The 24,609-nt window shown below is 45.4% G+C and overlaps 1 protein-coding gene across 3 annotated transcripts in view; it reads left to right on the forward strand.

The window, feature by feature from the left end:
• Window positions 1-14,679: 14,679 nt before the first annotated feature.
• The window catches only part of SHB (SH2 domain containing adaptor protein B), a 138,071-nt gene continuing 128,141 nt past the window's right edge, over window positions 14,680-24,609 (forward strand). For 2 of the 3 annotated variants that reach the window (XM_087741678.1, XM_087741677.1), the window contains exon 1: window positions 14,680-15,619. In XM_087741678.1, coding sequence (XP_087597804.1) covers window positions 15,038-15,619 — 582 coding nt within the window. In that variant the 5' untranslated portion in view covers window positions 14,680-15,037. The remainder of the gene's footprint in view (window positions 15,620-24,609) is intronic. The other variant, XM_087741676.1, reaches the window with a different exon arrangement.

Raw genomic sequence — 24,609 nt, forward strand, 5'->3', positions numbered from 1 at the left:
AGCATTTCAGGATTGCACAAGACTTACCATGGGATGCTTAGGGGAGGGATAAAGGTCATTTAGTGAGGAACAAACATAGAAAAATAGTGGGAAAGGCAATTAAAATGGGCTGGATGCATGTTAACAAGTTGCTGGTCAGTATGCTTGTCTGGCCATGCCGTGTGCCTGATCAGTGCAGACTGTCTCGTCTTCTCATTAAACTCTATTTCAAACTAATTTTTCTGAGTGAAGAACTCTATTCTGTGTGCATGTATCTGCATAAAGTCTGATCCTTCAGCAACTGAAGTGGGACCATGAGTTAGAGAGCCTGTGTGTCTGTGGTGCCAGCAATTGGAGTGAGTATGTGTGTGTGAGCGTGTGAGCAAATATCAAATTGGAGTAGTCAACCAGTCACTTGTCCCAAGTGGCCTGGGACAAAAATGTGTGTGTGTGCCTAGGGGCAGGCATGTGGAGGACCTGGCATGTTTCCATGCACACTTTCTGTTAGCTGTATTCAGTTCTGATCAGGGCTATAGCTCATTTGGCATTTCTGCTTTAATTGTTTTAAAACCACTCAGGTAGCAGAAGGCACCCTGTGGTGGGCCTGGCCAGGATTGGTATTATCCAGTTACTCTAGCAGAGTCAAGACTATGTCATGGCCACTTGTCTGCTTCTTAGAGAAGGAGGGCAATGAGTTTTGCTGGTGGGGCCAAGGGGATGGGGAGAATGAGTAGTGTAAACAAACAGCAAGCAATCTGCATGATGTCCACTATTAGCCATATCATGACACAGACAAAGATCAAAGGCAAGGGCCTGTTGACATGCATCTCCCAAGTTAAGGAGTGAAGGAGGAGGCCCTCAGAAATACTAATCACAGCTCACAAACAGCTTTTCTCACAGCTGCCTGATTCGTGACTACATGGCTGCACTGTGCCAGGAGTGGCCTTGAGCTTGGGCAGCCAGTCCCTTGGGAGAGGGATAGAGGTTGGTGTAGCCAGGGCCTTGACATTAAGTTTGCATGATTCATGCCCTGTATGATAAAATAACTGAGATGTTCAGGACACACAGAGGAAAAAAAAAAAAAAAGAAAGGTGATAAAAGGAGAAATGGATGAAGAAAGAGAGGGGAGAAATGTCAGCTCTGGAGGTGTTAGGCATTCTGCAGAGACATTGCTAATGATTGAGGAAGCTTATGATTTATGAGCTTATTTATGATGTTTCTACATGTAAGAAGATACTCCAATGTGTGATCTCCACTGCCCCTTTGGAAACACCTTGTCTAAGTGTAAAAAAAAAGTGTATAACAGCTTGAAATTTCTGTCAAATACTACTTTTTGAATATCAAATGGAATTGCCTTCTAGCTTATGGAAATGTGCTTATATGCTTATATGGAAAATATTGCTTACATACAATATTATGTAATGATTAATGATTAGTGATAATTAATGTAATCATTTGGCTATTAAATAATCAATAATTAGTATAAAATATTATTTCAAATATTAATTAATTAAATAATGTAATAAAAATAATCAACAGTTATAGTTTTATAAGTATAAAATTATACAATAATTATTTTATAAATACAAACATTACTTCTAAAATTGCAAAATAATCAGTATTGACTATTTATAATTAATAAATTATAGAATAAATTATAACTACTCAAATAATTATTAATTATGTGCAGTATTTAGAAAATATTGCCTATGTGGAAAATAAAAACATTGCTCTTTCTGCAAGGACACATTCATCACAGAAGAAAAACTAAGTGGATAAGTGTTAAGGCTTTGCCAATGCCTTGCTGGCTGTGGGTGACACTGAATATTTGTGATATCTTTGCTGCTATAGGAAATGCTCACCAGCATAGGTGAACTAAGTCTGCCAGTCAGGGAGCATAGACAGCTGAGAGAAGAAGGATCTTGCAGGATGACACAGCAACTCAACCAGCCGAAGAAATTCTTGCTCCTGGTGAAAGACTCTACTTCTATCTGGAACAATGTCTGAGGCAGCGGGCTAGATACACATCTTGGTAGGTGTGTGTAAAAAGGAAATCCACAACCTGGCTAGACACAGGGATGAGAAACATATATATTCTGTTAGTGTTGCCAGCCTGAACAAAGAAGACAAAGATTCAGACCCGAAGTTCTAGGCAATCCAAGAACATATCCGAACCATCAAACAAACTTCATTTGGGGAATGTGGAGGTAAAAGGAAGTAATTGTCATAAAGGAAGCAAGAAAATATACAAACATATAACCATAATAAAAAAGGTAAGTTAATTCTAAGTCTCAAGAAGTCAGACTAGCAAGTACAGGTCACTTTTTCTGTATCTACATATCCAAAAGTTTCTAATTCAAATAGCATAACTCTGCCAAATTTCCAAGTCAGGAAGATACAAAGAGCTTGAATTCTAAGTCTCTCCTTTCAAGCAACATTCAGCTAATAAACTTCACATTGTGTGCGGGTTCAAGAAGGACCTTCAGTAACAGTTTTTTCTGCACATTCTGGCCTGTTCAAATACCCATTGGGAGCATAAAGGTCATGATCAATCCTTAAGACATGCAAGTGACACTTCACTTTTAGTACTCTGGTGGCCGAAAAAGAAATTACAAGCAAGGAGGAAAGCAGATGTGTCATCAAGGAAAACAATCAGGGGAAGATGATGGTATGTACTGGGTCTAGCTGGGATGGAATTAATTTTCTTCATAGCAGCCTGTGTGGTACTGTGTTGTAGATTTGTGACCAAAACAGCGTTCATAACACACTGATGTTTTAGCTATTGACAAAAAGTGCTTGCACAGTGCCAAGGCTGCCTCTGTTTCTCACTCTGCCCATCCCAGAGAGTAGTCCAGGGTGGGCAAGAGGTTGGGAGGGGACACAGGCAGTACAGTTGACCCCAACTGACCAAAGAGATATTCCATACCATATACTGTCATGCTCAGCAATAAAAACGGGAGGGGGGCTGGGGAGGGTGTGGTGTGGTGTAGTTTTCCCAAGGTAGCTGTTGCTCTGAGACTTGCTGGGCGTTGGTCTGCGGGTGGGAGGTGGTGAGTGATCGCTTTTGCATCACTTCAGTTTTGCAGGTTTTTTTGCCTTGACTTATTAAACTACCTTTATCTTGACTCATGAGGGGTTTTTTTCTCACTTTTACCCTTCCAATTCTCTCCCCCATTGTCCCATTGTGCAGGGGTGTGGGGGCTTAGCTGCTGGCTGGGAACAACCCACCACGTAGTAATTCTGGAAACGAGGCTCTGATGGTTTCTGCAATGGCGTCTGCTGCCATGGTGGTGTTTTGCCGGATACTATGCAAGTAGAAAAGCAGGAAGGTTAAAATATGCAGACCATTTTATTTCTAAAGGAAGTTCTCATGGAACATGCCAAAGAGATCATATCAGATCTGATAGACTTGACCATGAAATATCTGCTCAGCATGATGAGGGTTTCCACACTGAATAAGATGTTCCATGTAGCAAACCAAAAATCTACTGAAATTTTGGAAAAAATGATGAAAGGCCTACTTCAGTTTTTATCAGCCAGTAAAGGGCAATCCAGATTTCAAGGCACAGTATTTACAGCACTTAAAGCTATTTTCCAATCAGACTTCAAATGTCAGGGTATCATGGTTTAATCTTAGCCAGGACCTAAGCCTCACGCAGCCAGCTACGTGCTGATGCTAACCACCACCACCACCACCACCCAGTGCAATGGAGGAGAGAATCAAAAGGATACAAGTGAGAAAACTTGTGGATTGAGATCAAGACAGTTTACTAGGTAAAACAAAAGCTGCATGCACAAGCAAAGCAAAGCAAGGAATTCATTCACTACTTCCCATCAGTAGTCAGGTGTTTAGCCAGGAACAGGAAAGCAGGGCTTCATCACGCATAATCATTACTTGGGAAGGCAAATGGCATAACTCTGAATGTCCCCCCCTTCCTTCTTCTCCCAGCTTTTATTGGTGAGCATGATGTCATATGGTATGGAATATCCCTTTGGTCAGTTGGGGGTCAGCTGTCCTGGCTGTGTTCCCTCACAACTTCTTGTGCACACCCAGCCTGCTCACTGGCAGGGCAGCATGAGAAGCAGAAAAAGCCTTGACACTGTGTAAGCACTGCTCAACAACAGCTAAAGCAGCCATGTGTTATCAACACTGTTCTCATTGCATGTCCAAAACATAGCACTATAGGGATATTATGAAGAAAATTAACTCTATCCCACACAAACCCACTACACAGAGTTGACTACAATTTGTAGTAGTGAAGGGTGAAATGCACAGCCTAGGCAGGAACAAGAACAGGGGAGCCAAGACTTCTCATTATCAGAGAAATATTCAGAAAAACATTGCACAATGCAGGAGCATACAAAGTATCTCATCATAACTGCATTAGTGTTAATAAAACAGTATTTACTGCAGCAGAAAAATGGCAGCAAAGACCATCCTGCATTTGGCAGCACTTCCTTTCAATATGTTGATCAATATTTTCACTTAGGAAAATCATAGAATCTAGAATATCTCAAGTCAGCATGGACACATAAGAATCATCGAGTCCGACTCCCTGCTCCTCACAGGACTACCTAAAATGAAATCATATGACTAAGGGTGTCATCCAGACACTCCTTGAACTCTGACAGGCTTGGTGCCATGACCACTTCCATGGGCAGCCTGTTCCAGTGACTGACCACCCTCTCCATGAAGAACCTTTTCCTAATGTCCAATCTGAACTTCCCCTGACACAGCTTCATTCCATTTCCTTGTGTCTTATCACTGGTCACTAGAGAGAGATCAGCACCTTCCCCTCCAGTGCCCCTCTTGAGGAAGTTGTAGACTGCAATGAGATCATCCCTTTACCTTCTCTTCTCCAAGCTGAACAAACCAAGTGACCTCAGTCACTCCTCCTAAGTCTTGCCCTTGAGACTTTTCAGCATCTTGGTCACCCTCCTCTGGACACACTCTAATAGCCTGATGTCTTCCTTATATCGAGGTGCCCAAAACTGCACACAGTACTTGAGGTGGGGCCCCACCAGTGCAGTGTAGAATGGGACAATCACTTCCCTTGACTGGCTAGCTATGCTGTGCTTGATGCACCCCAGGACATGGTTGGCCCTTTTGGCTACCAGGACGCATTGTTGACTCATATTCAACTTGCCATCAACCTAATCCCCAGATGTCTTTCTGCAGGGCTGCTCTCCAGCCTCTTGTCCCCCAGTTTGTACGTATAACCAGGATTACCCCGTCCCAGGTGGAGAAGCCGGCACTTGCTCTTCCTAAATTTCATATGGCTTATATGTTTTTGTATATGTGAAACAAATGCAGGAACCAAGACTGAATTTAATACCTCACTCAGAGTGATCAATTTCCTCACAAAATAGAATTCCTTTTCTTTGCTTTATTGAATTCAGTACAAGGGAAATTGGGTAAATTTTTTGAAGTCTTTGGTATGCAAGTGATTAGATTAGAAAATTGATGGGTACTCTTTGAGTTTAAGCTCTGTAAATCTAGAAGACTACATTGTCACGGAGGTACACTAAAACTAACTCGAAGGAAGGACAAACTCAAATACCTTTATTGCACAAAACAACCAAAACCGCACAACAGAAACCAATGAGAAACAGAAGTAAACTGAAATCAATCAACACTCCAATAACATTTAACACATAACAGGTTCAAAGTGTCAGTCAGGCAGGGTATTGTTACTACACAGCTATACACTCGACGATGGTCTGAAGTGTGCACGCACACTCATTCACAAAGGGGGAGAAACTCTCACCCTGCCATGGGTACCCAGAAGATGCAACTGCTCATCAAGGGCGGGGGGGTGAGGGCTCACTCAAGGATATTCAGAAGAAATCACTCACCCAAAGGAGGTGAGGGCACTCAACCTCAGGAAGTTTCCTCAGGTGGCATCCCAACCCAAGGGGGGAAGCTTTGCACACAGACCCGCTGCTCTGAGAAGACCGCTCAAAGGGGGTCTCCAGTGGTGCCCCATTTATACCCTGTGTCGGATCTGAGCTGTGGTCATAATTGGTCATGATCCAGAAGCTTCTCTGAGCCAAGGCACCTCACTAGCTGTGGACCCTGCCTGACGACCAAGGGGCCCCGCTCCTCCTGCTCCCCCTGCTGAGGGGTGCATGTGCCTGGGGGCATGGTAGAGCACGAAAGGCACAAAAATGAGCCATGAAAAGTTAATGATCACAATGTTAAAAGCCCCAGTCTTTGGGGGAGGGGGGAACTGTATCTTTCACACAATACACCCCGTGACCACAGTCATGATCTGACCCATTTCTTTGGAGTGGTGGTACAGTCACTTCTTGCCTCCAAAGTTAAAAGGGGGCACAGTGTTGGCGAGTTCAACACCCACTGTGGATCATCATTCTCCAAGTGTCTTTAGCCAGTCAACAGTCAATCCACAATAAACTATCAGCCATGTAACAATATCTGACATTATAGCAACAATTCACAATAGCAATGAGTGAATACATGAGCACCACCCTGGGATTGTATTCAGACATCTAATATACAGACAGGGTTCAGGGGGCAGGGAGGGAATGTCAATTGCATGGGTCAGTTTTAGGGGCATGTCAGTGTCACAAGTAGGATTTAGGGGAGCGTTCGCTTCAGAGGTGGGCTTTAAGGGAATGTGCTTCAGGGTGGACACGGATTTCGTTATGGTGCTCTTAATGCAGCTTATAATAATACAAATTACAACCATCACAATTACGATCATTAACAAAGATTGAAGGAGGCTAGTCAGGCACCCTGACAAGGAAAACCCAAAAACATTAAAAACTTTCCCCAATCAATTCATCCCTAGTGCAGTAGCGATTTCTCTTGTGTCTTTAGCTACTTTCTTCCTCGTGTTCATCTGTTCTTGTAGTGGCACTGAAACATTTGGGATGTGGACACAACAGTCATCTACCGATAGATTCAGCTTCCCGCATACGCTTACCTGCTTCAATAGGATTAAGTCTAACATGACTCGGGTTTCAATAGTCGTCTTGCTGTTTTCTTGTACTTGATGGCTTGAGAAGCCTATGCTGCCATGCATAGAGTTTATTAGCTCCTCTAGCTGTAGGCTCAGCTCTAGCATAGACTGTCTGTTTCATACTGGAGTGATCCCCATTCCAAAGATTGACTCTAACCGCCACCCAATCCTTGTTGGAGCATTTTTCCACTCCTTCTATACATCTCTTGGCACGCAATCACAACATTCATGTGTTTTGGGCACTTCCTGGTAGACAGGACAGAAGGAAAGCACAGCTAACATGCAGGTCAGTTTTGGGATACTTGGATACAGCTGGGAATACAGGCGGCCATCAGAGCATGCCCACACTAATTTAGGAGGTTCAGAGACAAAAGATGTTTGGCACAACCCTGGAGTAGTGGTGAGAGGGTGACAATAGTCTCTTTTATGGCAATTTAGGACAGAGGGATGTAACCAGCTGGTATCGCTGCATAAGCAGCCTTGTACCAAGGCTTCTTGGGCCCGTGGACATAGCCACAACAGGGGCATCTTATCTATAGCCTCACACCCAATTTCTGTTTGGCAGTCCCAGAGTGGAGATTCCCCTGTCGGGTGTGCCTTACCTTTTCCCCCCCATATCAACTAGGTGCACAGGTGTCCCTGGCCCATGTGCAATTGAGTGGGCAGTTGAATGAGTTGTTATTACACGTGCTAGGGCATTTGTTATTGCCTCTGTCAGGGTGTTTGATACACCAAGAAGCATTCAATGGCTTGGTATATACTAGCGAGTGATTGTCAACATCCCATAGAGAGCCGCGTTCAGTGGTTCCCCATGGAACTTCAGGACAGGGTGTAGTGCTGTTGACACTCCACCCCGTGGCTTTATGGCTCAGCTGGAGTATGTAATTGCATTTGGCATCCCATACCAAACTAGCATTTATCGTGCCTGGTGACCAGCTATAAATGATATGGGTATAGCCTATGCCCCCTGTGCCTTCCTGGAACTTCCAGCTATAATTGTTATATTGACCCCATGTTAATTCAAGAGCTAGATACCTGTTATGTCCTGTACAAAAATGGATGGGGGTCTCCTGCTGACCTGGGGGTGGGTAAACAGACTGTTACCAATATTAGGTTCATCATCCACACAAATCCCACCATCATCTTTGCTACTATGTTGCCATCCAGGTCCCAGTTATCTGTGTTAGTTGCTGTCACTACCAATAGGAGCAACAGAATGCTTCATCCTTCCATTGTCCTGTAAGAGAGTACAAATAAAAAAAAGGCCTTGGTCCCTTGGGACTGGGCTTTCAGGTTAGAAGTCTAAGACTATCCATCAGGTGCTGATACTGCGGGTCTTCCCATTTTCATCTAGGGCCTCCCAAGTGTACAGGCCTCTAGGCTTTGCTAGGGTCATGGGCATGATGCCCATGGAAGGTAGTTTCACCAGGACAGGCTGGCCCACACGTGCTTTTAGTGGAAACTCGTATTTTCTATTATCTGGTAGAGAGTCATTGCCCATTGGTGGCTTCTCAGGGCAGAATGCTCTGATTTTGGGGCTTCCATAACACCCCCAATGGTTACTGAATGTAGTAAAGATAAGGGCTGGCAACCGGAAGATCACGTGCTGTATGGAAAGAGTTAAGGGTCGACCCTCCCTTGTCTCCACCCCTTATAACATGACACGCCTACTGCTGGGGGTATGAAGCCCGGGTCGGCTGGAGATCTGGCGGGATGACCTTGATGTGTAGTGTTTGCTACAGTTGATGATAAGGACTACTTGTGTTAGCCATGTGTCCCAACTGGGTGGTGAGATGTCAGCATGTTTTTTTAACCAGACCATTGGTCTGCTTGACAATCCCATTGGTCTGGGGATAATACTGTGTATGGAATGTTCACTTTATACCTTCCCATCTGGCCCAATCTTGAACCACTGAGGCCGTGAAGTGCGATCCATTATCATTTTCAATGCTCTTAGGGGTGGGTAAAACACTGAACCACTCACGCAACACTCGCGCCGTTTGGTCCCTGGTGGCAGCACTGGACAGCTGTAGCCACCAACAGCCCTGAAGCCACTTCTATTCCTGCCAGGATGTACTTCTGTCCACGGGATAGTTTTAACAGCCCAACATAGTCAGCATTCCAAATGCTCCAAAGGGCTTTGCCCTGCCTTATGTGTTGGGCCGGGGCTAGGTTCGGGTGGTCAGCTTTAAGCCTTATTTGGCACTGTGGGCAGGCTGTGGGCACTGCTTCACTTGTTGCCATAGACACTGGCCACCCCCGAGATCGGCACTCATAATACAGATCTGCCTTCCCAGAGTGGCCTCGCTTGACATGTAGCCACTCGGCTAGCCATTCCCACTCTTCCTGTATGCCATCAACCACTCAGATTTGAGCTAACTGGTCAGCCTGTTGGTTCCACTTAGCAGCTGGAGTTCCACCTTTTGCATGCTCTTTCACCCAACCCACTCTCAAGGGCCATGACCTGCTTATTTCCAATAGCTTCTGCCAGTCTTCAGCCCTCCAGACTCTAGTCCACGCACTTCCCACTGGTTGGATTCCAAATTGGCATATCCACTCGGTGGCACCCTTGCAAAAGAATCGATGTAAATTGTGGAGGCACCCCCTTCCGCGGCTAATAGAACACGCAACTCCCCTACCTGAGCACTACCTTCCCCCTCTTCTATCATTGTTGTTCTGGTGGCAATTTCCATTGCTGCTGCCTTATATGGTCACTTTGGCCCCACTCGACAGGCTGACACATTGGTTAACCACACCACTTGTGTGTCTGAATCTTGGGTTAGCTCGGGCACCTCTTTAATCAGAGAGGGCTTATAAGGTAACCTCAGCAGGGCTGGGTCAGGGTTTATGGGTTGCTGAAACTTGGAAACTTCGGCAGGGCCCTCTTTTAATGGTGACAATTGACTGACTCCCTCCAAATAGGCATACCATTTTCATATTGTGGCCTTCTGCACCAGTTCCTCAGAAGGGGGCGACCCCTTAAGGATTTAATTTAATAGAGGGAAAAGGCCTTGCACAATAAAGTCCTGTGATGTACGCAATCTCTCTGCCTCCTTAACTGCCCTGGTGAGTGAGAGAAGCCCCTTCTCCTACTCCAAGTATTGCTGTTTGGTTTCCTTAAATGAAGAGGAAGAAAACAATAGAGGTCTGGCTGGCCCTTGTGGTCCCTTTTGGAATACGCCACAATAGGAGGCATGCTCCACAAACCCCCATTCCACCCTCAGTGGGTCTCATGGGGGTAGTGGGCCTAGTTTCTGGTAGGTTTTAAGTTCATCCTTTAGAACATTAAGGGCTTCCATATGTCATGGAGTCCGATCCCATTTTGGACAACACTGGGGGGCTTTTTCGCTTGGGTTAAAATAATATTGATCTTTCGTTCTAGTAAACATGTCTGCTCTCTCTCTCATTGTAACTCTGCTTTTAAGCATTTGATTTCTAATTGACTCTCAGAATTATCCTTTTCCGCCTGCCTAAAATACCCATATTGGTCCCGCACTTGATTCAAGTAGGCACTCAGTATGGCACACATGGTGCTTTTGCTTCTGCCATCTCTCTTGTTTCTGTGGCATTTCTCTGTCCTTCCTACAACAGCCTCCGGTTCACACCACTTCTCCCTCACCCTTTCCATTCCTAAGGGAGAAGGGTCACAACCGTGCCTCCGTAACAATCCCTCCACCCACACCCTGCTTGCTGTGCCAATTATAAATATCACGGAGGTACGCTAAAACTAATTCAAAAGAAGGACAAATTTCCTCAGGTGGCATCCCAACCCGAGGGGGGACATTTCAAACACAGACCCACTGCTCTGAGCAGACCGCTCAAAGGGGGTCTCCGGCGGTGCCCCGTTTATACCTTGGCTCGGATCTGAGCTGTGGCCATCACTGGTCGTGACCCAGAAGCTTCTCCGAGCCAAGGCGCCTCATTGGCTGTGGGCCCTGTCTGGTGACCGGGGGGCCCCGCCCCTCCTGCTGACGACACGGCACGGTGCCCTGGGGGGGGAGGGGCAAGGGAGGGGCGGAGTGTACCTGTCACAGCCTGCCATATAAGGAAAGGCTGAGAGAACAGGGTTTGTTCAGCCTTGAGAAAAGGCTTATGGGGAGACCTTACCACCATGTTTCAGTACTTAAAAGGTGGCTACAAAGAAGATGGAGACTCCCTTTTTACAACAAGTCACATGGAAAAGACAAGGGGTAATGGGTAGAAGTTACTCCTGGGGACATTCCAACTGGACACAAGAGCAAAATTTTTCACAATGAGAACAGCCAGCCATTGGAATAATCTCACCAGGGAACTGGTGGATTCCCCAACATTGGGCACTTTTAAGGTTCAGCTGGTGCTGGGCCATCTTGTCTAGACTGTGCTTTTGCCAAGAAAAGTTGGACCAGATGATCGTTGAGGTTCCTTCCGACCTTGTATTCTATGATTCTATTATGATCACAGTATAAGCACTTCTTACCGAGGAATAAACTAGTTGCTGGAAGATGTTGTTTTGGAAAGTAGGGTAGAAAAATCAGATATTCCTAGTAATCCCGCACTTAGTCATACATATACAGAAAAAGGAAAATACTCAGAATTTTGATAGCCTGTGGGTAACAAATTGATCTGTAATCATTACCTGAATATGACGCAATATGTGCAAATAGGAGGAATCCAAATGCATTATAGATGCTACACACCCTTTCTGAACTATCCAACATTAGTCACCAAGAAAGAAGCATATCAAGAAAGAGAACATTTCTCTGTTTTGTGGTGGCAGTTCTTAATGTGCTGAATGCTTGTGATTTTTTTGCCTAGCCCGGAGCCATAATAACCAGAAGGATCTTCTTCCTTTCCAGCTTTGTTGTGCATATTTCAATATGAAGATCTGATCAATACTAAAAATGTTGGACTTGTTTTCTTATAGGATAACTGTAAAGTTAGATATGGCAGCACTGCTTGAGCGTTTATTAATCCAGAAAGTTCTTCACTCTGTATGTCACTTGCAATTTTTTCTTCTTGTCTTAATTTGAAATATGCTGCATATACTGCAACACTTATTACATATGGAAACCAGAAGCATGAGAGGAAACAAATGTCTTGTAAATTCCAGAGTAGTTGCTACTTAACTTCATTATTTAAATAATATGATTAGGAGTGTGCACACTTAGCACAAATTAATTACTTATGTGCAATAATATACATGTATCAAATGCCAGCTCTTCATTTGGTCTCAGTGGAGACAAGAATTTATTACTCATTCTCTAAGCTGGGACAAATTGCAATTGGTACTTCTGCTTTAAGAGATGCAGAGCCAAGCAGAAGCAGATGTTCAATTCAGATTGTAACATTTCAGAATTTGTTATTTCACAGAGATGTTTTAAGAAAGTTGTCTCATCACTACCTCTCCATCCCTACGTTTGGTAAAAAAATGTGCCAGAAACCAACCAACCAGAACTCATAACTCCAGTCAAAGCTCTGAAAAGATGAAGCCTGGTTGCTCCAAAAAGCCATGTGAAAATGACTCAGAGCAGGGACTAGGAGTGCTGCAGGTGCAGATATACCCTGCATGAGCAGATTGGGGTTGGAAAGCAGCGTGTGCACATCCAAGAGTGCTGTGGTCCTTGCAGACTCAGGTTGGAACAATCTCTGAGATTGGTATGTTCCACAGGCAATAGAAATATTAATCTCATTTCTCTGCTATGCCTGTCTTGCAGATTCTTCTATTTTCATTCACAGGTATCATGCAGATTTGGCTTTTCCTGGGGTTATTCAGTAACCCCATCTTTCCTATCCTCCCACATTGCTGAGATTTGATGGTAGGTAAATGAAGAAAACCTTTGAAATATTAGAGAAGCTGCCCTGCATTAGGCTCACTTGTCACTCCAAGCTGCCTATAAACGCAGCGGAGAAAGTGTAGTTCCTCATTAAGCCACAAGGGACAGTATCGGTCTGAGTTTGGAGTATTCCTGGGGCCTTCCTGCCCCTTTCCTACCTCCATGCTGGAGTCAAATTCTTGGTAGAAAGACTGACAGAACAGGAAGTAGGGAGCTGCTAGACTTCTGGGTAATGAGAGTTTTAAATAAACTGAAACTCATCTTGCTTCAGGGCAAAAACTGGCCCTTGTATAAAGGGCCTAGAACATGCCATTCCTAGAAGCAGCAACTGTTGGGAGTCTTGCAACTCCCTGAAAAACCCTGGTACTAGCCAGTTAAGAAAAACACTAAAGGCGGGGAGGATGAATATGCTAAGCAGAGATGGGAGAACAGCACTAAGGATGTAAAACCAGAAGTGTTTCCAGTTGCCAAAGCCAGTAAAGGGACATGCTATCCTCCTTTCCACACAAGCTGATGGCAGTGCTGCAGGAAGTCCTGCCAGGAAGGAATTATAATTGAACCCTGTGTTGATAGCAGAGGAGCTCTGTTGCCAGGAGGTCACTAAAACATACAGTTACCTTGAGCAAGACGCATGATAATGACCAAACTCAAGAAATTCCTTTGCATTCAAAAGAGAGAATGAGGCTTACTATAGAAAATGTGCAGCTAAGAGCAAGGTTAAAATTGTCCATAAAACCAGATAAAAACTTCACATGTAAATCCAATCCATCTTTAACTCATGAAGATAACTGACTCCATTCTGCCCTCAGAATTCATGACTGGGGGTGGGGGTGTAAAACATACTACAGGCAGGACTCTGGTGTTGGGCTTCAACAATGCCAAAAGGGCACTACACAGATGTTTGGCAAAATGCAACAGGGCGCTACATAGGTGACTTTTAATGAGAAGTAGATAAAGGGTTCCGTTTTTCTCCCCTCCCCTATTCTGAATATTAAGAGAAGATAAGAAGAGGTCCATCTCCCAAATGATTAAAAGCAACAGTGCAAAATGTGACTAGCTCCTGACATCTTCACACCACTCTCTGAACACTGCATAACATTGCCTTTCCCATCTTCAAAAGGGGCTTACATTTCAATTCTAATTTCAGGCCACCCTTCTGTGCAGAAAGCATGTTAGGACCTCTGCTGTTCATGTTAAGAACATGTCCATGCACCTGGGAAAGGCACCTACCAAACTATCTCATTTGCTTAGCCTCAGCCCTTAGTCAACAGGGCTTGATGCCCTTTGATAGGGGCCATCTGAGCCCAGTCTAAAATCCCTTACCCCACTGAGGGGAAGGGAGGCACACAGGTAGCAGTACTGGAAAAGTCAGAGCTCAAACTGTGCAGACAGTGGCTGAGGCCACATCACCCTGGCTGCAGGTGCCTCAGCCGCTCCAGACGACAGGACAGACAGAAGCTCCTGAACCTCAAGCCAGTGAGGAAAGGAAAGACACCTATGCCTCCTGCCTCCTCACGACGGCAGCTCCTCTTTCCCATCCTTTCATGGACGCAGAGCAAAGCCTGGGCGGGTCCCACCCGTCGCAGCACCGGCCCAGTGGGGCCTGACGCGTCCCCGCCGCGTCCTTTCTGCCGCGGAGCGCAGAAAAAGGCCGTAACGACGCTTCCCCACTCCTCGAAGACGCTTACTTCTGCTGCTGCGCGTCCTCTCCCTTCCAGGGCTTACGACGAGACAGCAATGAGCCCCGGAGCGGGCCCCTGCAGGGAGACGCTCGGTCAGCTCCCTTCGTGTCCCGGGGCCAGGGAGGGGCGCACCGCACAGCCACCGCCCGCCGGCACCTGGCCCGGCCCCGCCCGGCTTTCCCCGCCCCCGGCCGTGGCGGTGGGCGGGCCCTGGCGGCGAGGCCTGCATGCAGATACGTCCCCCGCCTCTCCGGTGCGTGCTGAGGTCAGGCCGGGCTGTGCTGCAACGGCGGAGGAGCGGGGGCTGCGCTCGCGAGAGGCCCGGAGCCGCGGGGGAGGGCGCGGAGCTACGGTGAGCGCCTGGCTCGCACCCGGAACGGTTCCGTCCCGCCGGGAAGTCGGGGGCCTAAACGGGGCCCTTCCAGTCGTTGGCAGCGGAAGATCGGCGTGTGCGGGGAGGGGGGCGGCCGGCCCGCCCCGCCGCCCTGCTTCTCCATGTGGGCGGCGGCGGTGAGCGCGGCTGGCGCGCGGGGCGCCAGGGGCAGCGCACGGTGCTGAGAGGCCGCGGCCGGGAGAGACGATGGCCAAATGGCTGAATAAGTACTTCAGCCTGGGCAATAACAAGACCAAGAGTCCCCCACAGCCTCCGCGGCCCGACTACCGAGAGAAACGCAACGGTGCCGGCAGTGCGCCCCGCCCCGACGGGCCGCCGCACCTCCACCTTCACCACCACACCTCGCCCGGCTTTCCGCACCGCCGCCGGCGTGACGACACCGCTGACCTGCTCCGTGCCTATCGCGCTCAGAAAGACCGCGACTTCGAGGACCCCTACAGCGGGCCCGGCTCGTCCCTGCGCAAGTTGCGTGCCATGTGCCGCCCGGACTACTCTGTGCCTGAGGACCTGGGCGAGGCGGCCCCCAAGGCTTTCTCCTCTTCGTCGTGCTGCGCCGCGCCCCCCGCCACCTGCGCAGCCGGCTCCCCACACCTCTTTCGCAGCCACAGCGAGCGCCGCCCAGCGACGCCGCCAGACGTGAAGTACATCTCCCCTAAGCACCGGCTTATCAAGGTCGAGAGCGGCAGTGACAGCGATGGCGCAGGCAAGAAGCTCAACAAGGGCTCCAAGCAGTTGGTGACTTCTGTCCCCTCTACTATGAAAGATAAAGTAAGTGTTGTGCTCCTGTTCCCGCGCCCATAGAGTAGGTAGTAGGGCTGGGTCTATATCAGCCCCTGGAAGGGTTTTTGGTGGGGGTATTAACACCTGTCTGAATGCACCTGGAGTGGCCACTGCTCTCCACCATGCTTCTTTGGGTGGCCTGGGCCCTTTTATTAACTCAGGGCACAGAGGGTGTGTGCAAGGCTGGCACGTGAAGTGGTGGTGCCCTGTCCTCTGAGCTTTCAAACTCATCTCCCTTCTGATGGAGCGGTTTTGCAGGTGTGCCTAGCCCTGCTCTGGGGCACAGTGCACTGCCAACCTCATGACTTGTACCAAGGCTCTTGGATGGGCATGCTCCTGCAGAACAAGATGTGAGTATTTGAGGGGCTGCCTGGAGAGCCCTTGAGTCACTTGAGGAGCCCTGTGCTTGTGACCCAAAGTTCTGGCCTCAACCCAATTGCATGTGATATGGAGCGCTTATATATAAAAAATAAATTTAAAAAAAAATCTGATGCCATCTCGAGTCAGACTGCCTATTTTTAAGGAGACAGTTTGTCATGTGTTCAGTGCTGGTGCTCTTTTGCCTCCTAGTTCAGTGCCAAAGGTGAAGTAGTTCGAAGTCCTATGTTACAACAGCATCACAACTTCCATGATAACCGTGTTTCCAACTGGCAGGTCCCTGAAGCAAGCTCTATAGCTACTGGCTCAGTTGCAAATGTTCTCCTATCTTTTACTGGTCGTTCTCTACAAATATTAACAAAATACTGTAGACACAGCACTAGAAAGTGCTGGGCTCAGGAAGTTGGGTTACAGCTGTGAAGCTTTGCAGAGGGAAGTAGCGTTAATTATTTTATAAGCACAGCACATATCCCCCCACCTCTGTTGGTCCTGTGAGTATAGCTCATATATTGGAAATTAATATTTCTCCATTTTGTAAATTGGGATTTACAACTTCAGTGTAATAGTCACATCACAGGAATTCTAACTATGTGCTGAATGTTATCAGTTTAAATGATCTGTGTGTACATGTTTAAATATGTAACATGATTGCATTGAGCGGTGACACATTTCCTTGACAACTTGATAAATTATATCCTGTCCAGGAGGAATTCCAAATAAATCAGCTTGTGATGGTGATGATACAAGATTAAAAGTCTAGAATTTATTACATCGTCTGTCATTTTATGTGTAGTTCCTGACTGGAAGCAACTTCTTTTCTGGAAGGAAATTATTAGAGTCTCACTATGTTACAGTCTCAGTATATTCGGTCTTCTTTCAGTTGCCTATGTTGATACCATGTATCTGCTTTTAGGCAAATACTTTCAGCAACTTTGTACTTGAGAGAAAATAACTGCTTGGGGGCAAAATGCTTTCAAGTGCAACTGCTACTTTTTTTTTTTTTTCAATAGGGCATGATTTTTTTTTTAATTATCTTTCAATTTTAGACCCTACTGAAGCAATTTCTGAAGCAGAAACTACATTTGTTGCTAGGTAACCTGCTACCTTGCATGGTCATAAATCTGTGTGCTGCTCCAAAGCCCTTGTTGTGGGTTCTAAAACTTGTTTTGAATGAACGGCCTACAATTTTTTAAAAAAAGAAACACAACACTCATGTCATAGTCACGTTCTCTCTGTTTTTGAGAGAGAGAACTACATGTGACAAGCAGGAAATCTTAACATGTCTGAGAAATAAAATTGTCCCTACACCTCAAAAGATAAGTGTGCCTGCCCCCAGCCACAACAGAATTTGGTTGTGAGGAGCTACATAGCTTACTGTTTGTTCAATTGTGTTATTTTCTCCCAGTAATTGAAATGAAATTTCTCTTATTTCACAGCCCTGAAATGTAAAGCTTGACAGGTGAATCTGATAAGCAGTGGTCATAGTGGGCAGGCAAAGAACTGCTTCTCTCCTGTGCCTGTCATTCACTGAGGGAAAAAAATGAGGAATTTAGTTAACAGAGTGTGTCTAGTGCAGTGGCAAATAAAGCAAGTGGAAATAAACTTCTGTAAGAAGGATATAGTAGAGGGGACAGTAAAGAAGGCATCAAAACCACCTAGAGGTCTGACATTCAGAAGAGTTGATAGATATGTTAAAAATATGGGGGGGGGGGAATCATCTTTAAGTAGCATAGGTTAAGCTAGTAAGTACCTTAGGAATGAAAAAAGACCTAGTTGCCCTATAGGTCTGTCATCATGGAAGTGTGTTTAATGATCCTGTAGTGTTTAACAGTCCGATAGTGTTCACTAAATGCTTATGTTTCATTCCAGCACCTCTGTTTTTTTCTTTTTCATATACAAGGATAGAGTGCTGTTTTACTTTGTGTTAACTGAGAAGTGAGAAGTATGGTTTTCAACAAATTCAATGAGCAATTTTATAACTTTTGTGACTGGTCATCAGTAAAGAGTTGGCTAAAGAGCTCACTTGTGTGTTAAACTTGAAAGAGTTAGTTGAATGGGAAGGAGATTCAGGACGATGCTTGTTTGGTGTGGTTAGTTATAAAGGACAAATGGCAAAGTATGAATAATGACTGACTGGTTAGTTGAAATTCCCAGGAAAAAATGATAGACTAGCTGATTCAGGAAGTAAAGGAGATGGAGATTAAAAGCAATGGCAGAGCATGATTGTATTTTGCAAGATTCCAGGCATAGGTTGTAAAAGCAACCACAAAGATTTAATGTATCTGGGGTTCAGGAAGCTTTGATGTGTAGAGTTAGAAGTACTGACTAAAATTGAAGCAGACAAACCCAAATTGCCATGTATCGTTTAATAGTGAGGTGACTAACCTTTATAACAGATGCCCAAGGGAGAGTCACCATTGCCAGATGTCTTTGAATTCAAATTGGTGGGTGGATTTTTTATTTAGGTAGTACAATCAGGCAGGTTTGGGGGCTTTAGCAGTGATGCTCATCTTCAAACAAGGGAGAGCAGGCTATGTTAGAATTCATGGCAGAAGCAGCTCAGTTCCTCCAGTATGGAGGATAAGAAATTACTGCCTTCCATCTTTAGTGCTGACCTGGGAGATGTTAACTGCTTCACTCTCCTGTGGCAGACGAATGAGTGTAGGCAGCCAGAACAACCTGGCGGCTAATGCATTTGTGTAAGAATAAATGCAAGACTTGGCTTAAAATCAACTCCCTAGACAAACCGCACGGTGAACTGGGGATCTAAAAGAATGAGTTGAAATCTTCCTGAGTGACTCTCCTCTATCTGGCATTGTGTGGTGTGTGTAAATCCATAAAAGTAGTAATAGTTGAGGGGAAAGTGTCTGTGTGAAAGGATACTTTGTGTATTTTCTCACCTATTACACTTTTTTGAACTTAAACATTTCTCTGCCCGGCTTTGCAGCTGAAGAACCTGGAATACTGTTCGAAGACCAACTGTATTATACTCCATTGCTGGAAGTTTTTAGGATTTAAAAGCTGGAATTGTAGAGTACTTGTCCTTTAAAGGATAATTATTTAATAACAAGCAACATTTTGCACTCCCTCTGTGCAATGGAGGTAGAACTGTGCAGCAGTTCTGGACATTGAATGCAGAAGTTGCAAGATCCATTTCTGCAGGACAGGATGTATCTGATGCTGTAGAAAATAGCTCAGTTCTTCACAGGCAGAGCTGATCCAGTACAAAAGCACATAAATGTTATGTGGCGGCAGGAAACTGCTCAGGGCAACATAGTCGTTCACTTGATTTACAAAGGTCTGAAAACAATGTCGATGTGTGAATTCCACACTTGTGTAAGAAAAAAACCAAACCTTTATTTCCATAGGATCCACCTCAGAAGTGTGTGATGCAAAGATCTGGCTGCTAGCTAAGCATGAGGGCTAAACTTGTTTGCTTTGAAAGCTTTCCCCCTGTTATGTAAGAAACAAGTACGTTTCTGACATTGCAGTAGACTATGGAAATGTTGTTTGAACTTTTAAGGTCTTGCATAAAAGAGCTTAGGCTCCATGGAACATTATTAATATCTGTATATAATTAAAACCTTTTAGTAAACATTGAGAAGATGTTTGTCTTATTTTTGTATATGGAAGGTCTAAGTTTTATTTGATCTTGCAAGTGAGAACAAGTTGGTGTATAATAGAATTTTGCAGCTGGTATTTTGAACTGCACTGAGAAAACACTTCAAAGATATCTAAGCAGTGTTGGGGTTATTTGTATCGAAGTATATAGTTCCTAGAGATCCTAAACTACAAATGTAACTCTGTCTTATTCCCATGTTTAATCCATTGCAGCAAGGTGTCAGGCTGCCACTCTTTACAATTGGTTCTGCTCTGAAACAGTCTTCCTCTCTGCATGTGGTTCCCATTGGAATATGGCTCTGCCTTTGAGTCAAAGGTCTCAAGAAGAAGATGCTGGTAGCCACTGGTCTTGTGAACCCGCATGAATGGCTTGGGCAAGGCCACACATAAAGGCAGCAAACTGCGTTTTTTCCATGTATCTTGTGTTGCTAGTGCAGCTATAATGCATCTAGAAATGCATTTTTCCACATATGTCAGTCTCATGATTAAGGGACTATCACAGTCTTGAGAATGGGAAGCTATTCAGTTATTACCTGAGCCTGTGGAGTCTTAGTGACTTTAGGGCTGTTTGAAGTGATGTGGTAGGCTGTTTAGCTAGAGGTATGCCTGGCATCTGCAGTGTATTGCACAGCTTGGAACAGTCTTGGCTCTGGGAACCATCCAAATTTTCAGGCTCTCAGACACAGAGAATATCCAAGCAGAGAAAGGCTATCAGGAAGGAGTATGAAGCAATTGGACACATGGAGATTGAGGGAGAGAGTGGTAGTCTTCTGGAAGAGTGTATCACGTATATACCCTTGCAGCAAGCAGATCCAAACTATTGAAAGAAAGTACCTCAGTTACTGGATTCAAGCAAGAAGACTAACTTGTCCCTTCTGAACTAAGATGTGCTTATTGAACTATTTACTGGGAGACTGTAACTGAACATGTTTTACATGGCCTTATTCTGAAAAAGGCTAATACTGCAGTACCAATGCCTGTAAGACAAACAGGCAGGGTGGTGGGCCTTTGTCCTGTTTCCACCCCTTTCCATGCAACCTGTGTATCTAATGTCTATGAACCATGCTGTATTGGCCTCCAATGAGCAAGAACACACGCTTACACCACTCTTTCATGTCTACCCTGTCTTGCTGCACAGGAGAGCATGCAAGATGAACTTGTTTCTGTGCTGGGCTATCTTCCCAAGAGATCCACACTGCTCCTAGGAACACAGGTTCTGAGCTGTCATGTGCTTCATTTCTGGGCTCATTGCATGGTACAAAGTGCTCATTCCTTTTGGACTGAGAGGGTGAGGGATACAGGATGTTAGGTATGAGGTTAGAAGTTCTAAGCAAAAACTCAGAAGGGACACATTTTTCTTTTTAAAAGTGCCTGTGTTTGTCTTTCCTTGCATTGTCCAGCTGTAATCTGTTTGGTTGCATCTGTAATCATAGACACTTCAATCTTGATGTTGTGTCCCTGTTCTATTCCTGGACAAAAAGAGTTAGCATGTGTGCTTTTCTGTCTCTTCAGCCTGTATTCTGAGCATTCTCTGGCGCGAGAGGTGGCTAGTATGTGTTCTGGAGCAGAGTTAGTCTGAGCTTGGTGCTTTAACTTTTGTTTTCCCATCTGTATTCAAAGCCACATTTTTAAATGGTTGCTAAAAGACATTTGTTAATGGCTGAAATTGGCACCAGGGGCTTAGCCTTTACTGCAAGGACAGAATCACAAAATTGCAGAATTGAGGTTGGAAGGGACCTCTGGAGATTGTCTTGTCCAGCACCCCCTGCTCAAGCAGGGCCACGTAGAACCTCTTGCCCAGGACCATGTCCAGACAGCTTTTGAATATCTGCATGGGTGGAGACTCTGCAACCTCTCTGGGCAACTTGTGCCAGTGTTCAGTCACCTTCATAGTAGAAAAAGTGTTTCCTGAGCTTCAGATGGAAGCTCTTGTGTTTCAGTCTGTGCCCATTGCTTCTTGTTCTGTCACTATGTACCACTGAAAAGAGCCTGGCTCTGCCCTCTTTGCACTCTCCCTACGGGTATTTATACACATTGGTAAGATTCCCCCTGAGCTTTCTTTTGTCTAGGCTGAACAGTCCCAGCTCACTCAGCCTTTCTTCATACATGAGGTGCTCTATTCCCTTAATCATCTTTGTGGCCCGTTGCTGGACTCTCTCCAGTATGTCCATGTCTCTTTTGTACTGGTGATCCCAGAACTGGACCCAGCGCTCCAGGTGTGGCCTCACCAGTGCTGAGGAGAGGGCAGGGATCCCCTCCCTCGACCTGCTGGCAATGCTTTGTCTAATGCAGCCCAGGATGCCATACACCTTCTTTGCAGCAAGGGCACATTGCTGACTCATATTCAGCTCGGTGCCTCCCAGGACCCCCGGGTCCTTTTCTGCCAAGCTGCTTTCCAGCTGGGTGATCCCCAGCATGTGCTGGTGCATGGGGTTGCTGCTGCCCAGGCGCAGGACTTTGCACTTGTTTCTTGTTGAACTTCATGAGGTTCATGTCATCCCGTTTCTCCAGGCTGTAGAGGTTGCTCTGGATGGTGGTACAACGCACTGGTATCTCAGCCACTCCTCCCAGTTTGGTGTTGTCTGCAAACTCGCTGAGGATACATTCTTCCCTCATCATCTGGATCATTAATGGTGTTAAACAGGGCTGGACCCAGTATTGGCCCCTGGGGTACACCACTACTCACTGGACTCCAACTATACTTTGTGCCACTGATCACCACCCTCTGGACCTCATTGTTTAGCCAGATTTCAGTCCATGTCTGCTCATGCAGCCTATACATCAACAGCTGGTACACGAGAGTCTTATGGGAGGCAGTGTTAAAGGCCTTACTGAAGTCCAAGTAGACAATATCCACTGCTCTCCCCTTATCTACCAGGCCAGACATTTGGACTTCCTGACCATAGTTTTCAGTTCCAGCTGAAAAACTAACAGAACCACTCATGGCTGCAGTGGACTGCAAGTACTTGGGATGTTTTCCACTGGAGGGATGGAAGGCCAGTTAATTGCTTGTTAGTATTTGACTCTGAAAAATAGCTACAGTCTGTTTGGTCTGGATTAAAAAAAACCTGCAGAGCTGCTTTGTTTCTGTAGCTGAATTCCATACATGGATGTCAAACAGTAATGCTTGAATTCCTGTGTTGTCTCCATGTGGCTTTGCAAAAATATTAGATATTAGATTATCAGTGGCTATATTCCCAAAGGATTTCAAAGCATTTCACAGCTTTTATGTGTGAGAGTGATAGTAAGCACTTGAGGGACTTCAGCCACTTAAAATTTATAACGTGATATTTCCTTGTGTCTGTGGACTAAAGGCTGCTGAAGGGAACTACAGGAGGAGTGTATGTGAACAGACTACCCTCCTGGAATTCAGATCTCTGCTCTTCTGAGATGTTTAAAGATGTGTTTTAATCTTACAAGATTTAAAAAACCATAAAACCCAAAGCAACAAAGGATAGTCTTAAATCTTCAAAGAAAAGTCACAAGTGTTCTCCCAAATGTAGTTTTAAAGGTCCGTATGTAAAGTCTGAAGGACATACAAATGGCCTACAGCTGTGCTATATATTCTGTGGGTAGTTTCTGCATAGGGACCTTACAAAGATTGTAGCTCAGTAAAGTGGGACTGCAGAGGAAGTTTGTTATGGAAGATGTTACATCCAATGGATTGTCTCTAAGTGAAGTTTTAGGGCGGTCTTTTTCTTTAAAGAAAGTGCTACTTTTCAGATAAAATCTTTCCTCCCTAGTTTCAACCACTATTGTTCCAGCAAACAGATTTATGGCCTATCTTAGACTAGAATAGAATATTTACAGTTGGAAGGGACTTACAATGATCATCTAGTTCAACTGCCTGACCACTTCAGCTGACCAAAAGTTAAAGCATCTTATTAAGGGCATTGTCCAAATGCTTCTTAGACACTGACAGGCATGGGGCATTGACCGCCTCTCTAGGAAGCCTGTTCCAGTGTTTGACCACCCTCTCTGTAAAGAAATGTTTTGTGATGTCAAGTCTGAACCTCCTCTGATGCAGCTTTGAACCATTCTCACATGTCCTATCACTGGATACCAGGGAGAAGAGATAAGCACCTCCCTCTCCACTTCCCCTCCTCAGGAAGCTGTAGAGAGTAATGAGGTCTCCCCTCAGCCTCCTTTTCTCCAAAGTCCTTAGCCGGTCCTCACAGGACATGCATTCCAGCCCTTTCACCAGCTTTGTTGCTTTCCTCTGGACACATGTACCTTCACATCCTTCTTAAATTGTGGGGCCCAGAACTGCACACAATATGCAAGGTGAAGCCACACCAACGCTGAATACAGTGGGATAATCATCTCTTTTGATGGACTGGTTATGCTGTATTTGATGCACCCCAGGATGTGTTTTGCCCCCTTGGCTGCCCGGGCACACTGCTGACTCATATTGAGCCTGCTGTCAACCAGCTCTCCCACATCCCTTCCTGCAGGGCTGATCTCCGGTTGCTCCTCTCCAATTTATACTTGTGGCTGGCATTACTGCATCGCAGGTGCAGAATCTGGCATTTGGACTTGTTAAATTTCATGCCAAATTTTATGCTTGTTAGATTTCGCATCTTCTGTGTAACTCTGCCTGTGGTGGGTGTAGAAAGGAGTAAATGCTTGGTTAGTGTTAAACTGTCAGAATATCTCGCCAGTCAGTGAGAAAACATTGGTTCAGCTTGCTGTGGCTTTTGTGATCTGTGATTAATTTCTGTTTCAGATTAGAGAGATGTTCCTTTGCCTTCACCGCTAGTGCTCCTCTCGTCTCCCATACCCTGACATGTCTACATTAAAGAAATAAGCTGGGTAGCCATAGTGATTGGTATGATTGCACTGCCAGAGATCTGCAGGGGATGCTGAAGAATGAAAAGCCACTGCAGGCAGTTTAAGACCTGAAATTCATTTGAGAAGCTCTGCTGTGGCTGACAGACATGTGTCTCTGGTAAAGGCAGTGCAAAGTTACGGAGATTGCA

Source organism: Nipponia nippon, unplaced genomic scaffold (genome assembly GCF_047370975.1).
Source record: "Nipponia nippon isolate SJK-2023a ecotype South Korea unplaced genomic scaffold, ASM4737097v1 scaffold_8, whole genome shotgun sequence".
Lineage (NCBI taxonomy): Eukaryota > Metazoa > Chordata > Aves > Pelecaniformes > Threskiornithidae > Nipponia > Nipponia nippon.